General features: G+C 48.2%; 1 protein-coding gene across 1 annotated transcript in view; it reads left to right on the plus strand.

Annotated features, from left to right (window-relative positions):
- The window catches only part of LOC146179794 (cytochrome P450 2J4-like), a 27,573-nt gene extending 26,478 nt beyond the window's left edge, over positions 1 to 1,095 (plus strand). Inside the window, exon 8 of the mRNA XM_084580276.1 lies at positions 816 to 1,095. Within this exon, the coding sequence (XP_084436402.1) occupies positions 816 to 994 (179 nt within the window). The 3' untranslated portion in view covers positions 995 to 1,095. The remainder of the gene's footprint in view (positions 1 to 815) is intronic.
- The last annotated feature ends 2,507 nt before the right edge of the window (positions 1,096 to 3,602 follow it).

The raw sequence follows: 3,602 nt of genomic DNA on the forward strand, positions 1-3,602 counted from the left end.
TCTAATATGGCACAATGGCGGAGCTCGCAGTGTAACGCCGGCGCCTCTTTTTAAGCAACAGAGAACTGAGAAACAATGAGTGTGTATGAAGGATTGTAATGAGGACAGTATAAAGGTGTAGAGTAGGCTCTAATGGCACATGTAGAGTAACATGTATCGGCAATTTTTTTTTTGCTTTGAAAAACTAAAATGCTTGAACAAGCTGCGTTCAAATTTTGCTTTACCGATCAAGTATCGTAATCGTCGGCCATATTTTTTTTTTCATCTGGAAGCGTAATGCTAAACTCTGAAACGCATAGCCCAGCAATAAGGAGAAGCCTTGATGTTGAGCTTGTTGGTTTTGTACGCTCTTGATTTTAATTTAAAAGTGCCAATAAAACGCTGCAGAAAACAAAGGAATATGACGCTTTTGACTCCTCTCAAATGAAATATATGAAGGAGAAAATTAGAGACCTATACTCAAAAGTCGCCAAGAAACGATGTGCTTATAGCAAGTGTCGTAGTGGCTACGCTAGAAGTGACGTGCCGACAGCGCAAGATCTCGCAACAAGGCGCTCGCGTCGGTGCTGTGGTGCCGAAAACCCCTAGGATATGGTGATTGCTGGATCACCATTTGCGATTGTGTGCATAAAACAAAGCAGTACTGGGCTGCTTCCATTGTCTGTCTTGAAGCTGTGTCTGTCATGGCTGTAATGTAACACGAAGTTACGTTTATTTATGCATGTTTATCTGTGCATAATTCGCATATAAATGAGGTTGGCCACCTGAAGGCTCACGTTATTAGAGCTCCGAGACCCATACCTTCTTTTTTACAGGCAAACGAATCTGCCCCGGAGAGAGTTTGGCCACAGCCGAGGTCTTTCTGTACGTGACCATGCTCCTTCAGAAGTTTCGAATCTTGCCGGAGGAGGGCACCACAGTGAGCATCGGCTCGTACCAACCCATGTCGGACCTGGCGAAGACGAAACTACGCTTTGTGCCCCGTTCCGACTAACGGAAGGCATCGGACGCTGCATCTACAAGTCGTCGTCCTAACTTTAGCCAGTATATGTTTCTATTGGAGTCTGCGCTCTTGTGTGCAATAAGCTAGCGTTCCAGCATTTTAACTAGACAGGCTGTTTCTGTCATTCATGTAAATAAAATGTATGACCACTTTTCGTCAAAAAAAAAAAAATAACGGCGTTAGAATCGGCACCATTTTCTTGGTCTCGTTTTCTTAGCCGCGAGAGCATTTCATAGGTGAAAAGCGGCAAAAGGAAAGGGGGGGGGGGGGGGGTACTAGGTGGTCGCCATCAACTTGGGTATACGTCCTGGGCAGCTTTTTTGCCTCCAAATGCGCGTCTATGGCAGAACTCTCCTCCAACTATATTCTTATGTGGGGGCTCTACACCCTTCCCCAATCTGGTTTCATCGCTCACATTTTTTTTTCTTTAAAGTTCAAGCCACCTTGTCTCCATAAAGTTGGCTGCACACCGACGCCGTAGCAGGCAACTTTAAGTTGATGACACCCACAAAACATAGGGGGCAGGGGAAGGGTGGCTGTTCCTGGCCCTACGGGACTGGTAATGGGTAGGTCAACGCCGCATGCGGCGGGGGCTAGCCTGCCACCGAATTTTCTATCTGTTGTAGGCTGTCATTACACCCACCACCGACCCAATGATTGTTGGTGGGTAAACATTTATTAAAAACAATCAAGGGACCGAAGGCTTAGATCTATGGGTCGGCCAAGACTCCTTGTAATCTGGTAGCCTCTAGAGCGAGACCGATGAGCTCTCGTTGGTCGTCCAGGAAGAGCTGCGTAGACGAGCCTCCCATATATGTTGTGTGGGTGTTAGCGTGTGTTGTCGTGGACAAGTCCAGACAGGATGACCTGAGTGTCTCGAGTCTCGTGGCCGAGAAGTTCATGGTTGAGTTGGAGCATAACATCACACGTGGATGAATGGGGCTCAAAGCCGATCATGCTTGGCGGGTAGAGATCACGATCCTCTATGTTCGTCGAGAGCCGCGCCAATATAACGTGCTCCATGGCCTTACCCACGCAGGACGTGTATGAGATCGGACGGAGGTTGTCGAGGCTTGGGGATAAGAATGATTTTTACATATTTCCATTCGGGAGAACGCCAGACTATCGACCTGGGCAACACGAGCACGCCGCAGGGCTCCGTCCACTCTCCGCTACTTTTCAACATCACTATGATGGGCCTGCCGGCTCGGCTGGCCCGCCACGAGGACCTTCATCGTAGCATTTACGCGGATGACGTCACCCTCTGGATGACTGGCGGCAGTGACGGACACATTGAAGAGACTCTCCAGGCTGCGATCATCACAGCTGAAGACAACTTATCGGACAAAGGACTTAAGTGCTCAGCAGCAAAATCTGACCTCTTCTTTGTGCGTTATTCCGGCACCCGGAAGCTCCCCACATCTCCAGATGTCCGCCTCGCTATTAACAATCTTCCCGTGCCTACGGTCAGCACCATCCGAATTCTCGGCCTCCACCTCCAAGCAAACGGAGCCAACACCAACACAATACAACGCTTGCATCGATACACACAGAAGACAGCCCATCTCATACGACGTGTTGCCAACAAGCGGGCAGACATGAAGGAGGCCAATATCCTTCATCTCTTACAAGCATTTGTCGTAAGTCGTATTGCTTACACTGCTCCATATTTACGTCTCACACTCACGGAGAAGCACCGCCTGGATTGCCTTATTCGCAGCGACATCAAAACAGCACTTGGTCTTCCTCTCTTTACTCCCAACGACAAGCTCCTCGCTCTTGGTGTCTCCAACACGGTTGACGAGCTCATTGAGGCGGCCCTCCTGGCCCAGCGCCAACGGCTCTCACTAAATTTCACAGACCGCTCTATCCTCGAACATTCGCATCGCTCCCCTCCGTCTGCCATCCTCGGGGATCAATCTCCCACCTGCCATCAGGGCCCCAGGCAGCACATTTCATCGGCCCAATAATGGGGATTGATTGGGGATTACTGGCCCACAAGTGGCCCAATGGTGCCATTGAGCTACCAATAATGTGCAGCCACGCTATACCATAATCATTATTGGCCCAGTCAACTTCACCCATATCCGTTATTGGCATTCAACCGGCTAAGAGCGGTCAATAATGCCCATTCATATTGAACAGTTTGTCATTATTGTATACACAATGAGGCAGCATGGTCATTATTGGCCAACCAGCTGCAATTGTTTGCCAATATCTTCCACACCATGGTATAACCTGGTAAATATTGCCCGGTCAATAACAACGGCTTCTCAATATTGAGTATATCTAGGCATACAGTGGTCAATATTGTCCAACCAACTTTGGCGGCTTCCTAACATTGTAATATCTTGGTTTCTAGTGGTCGATATTGCCTAATGAGCCTTGATGGCTGACCAGCATTGCACATATCATGGCATAGCTTGGCTAATATTGTCCGGCCATTATGGTTGCCTCGTCAACATTGAATATATCTTGGCATACATTGGTCAATATTGCCCCATCAGCTTTGGTGGCATCCTAACATTGTATATATCTTGGATTATAGCGGTCAATATTGCCTAATGAGGTTTGATGGCTGGCCAGCATTGCACATATA

Source organism: Amblyomma maculatum, chromosome 9 (assembly GCF_055883805.1).
Source record: "Amblyomma maculatum isolate TAMU_Amacu chromosome 9, ASM5588380v1, whole genome shotgun sequence".
NCBI classification, from domain to species: domain Eukaryota; kingdom Metazoa; phylum Arthropoda; class Arachnida; order Ixodida; family Ixodidae; genus Amblyomma; species Amblyomma maculatum.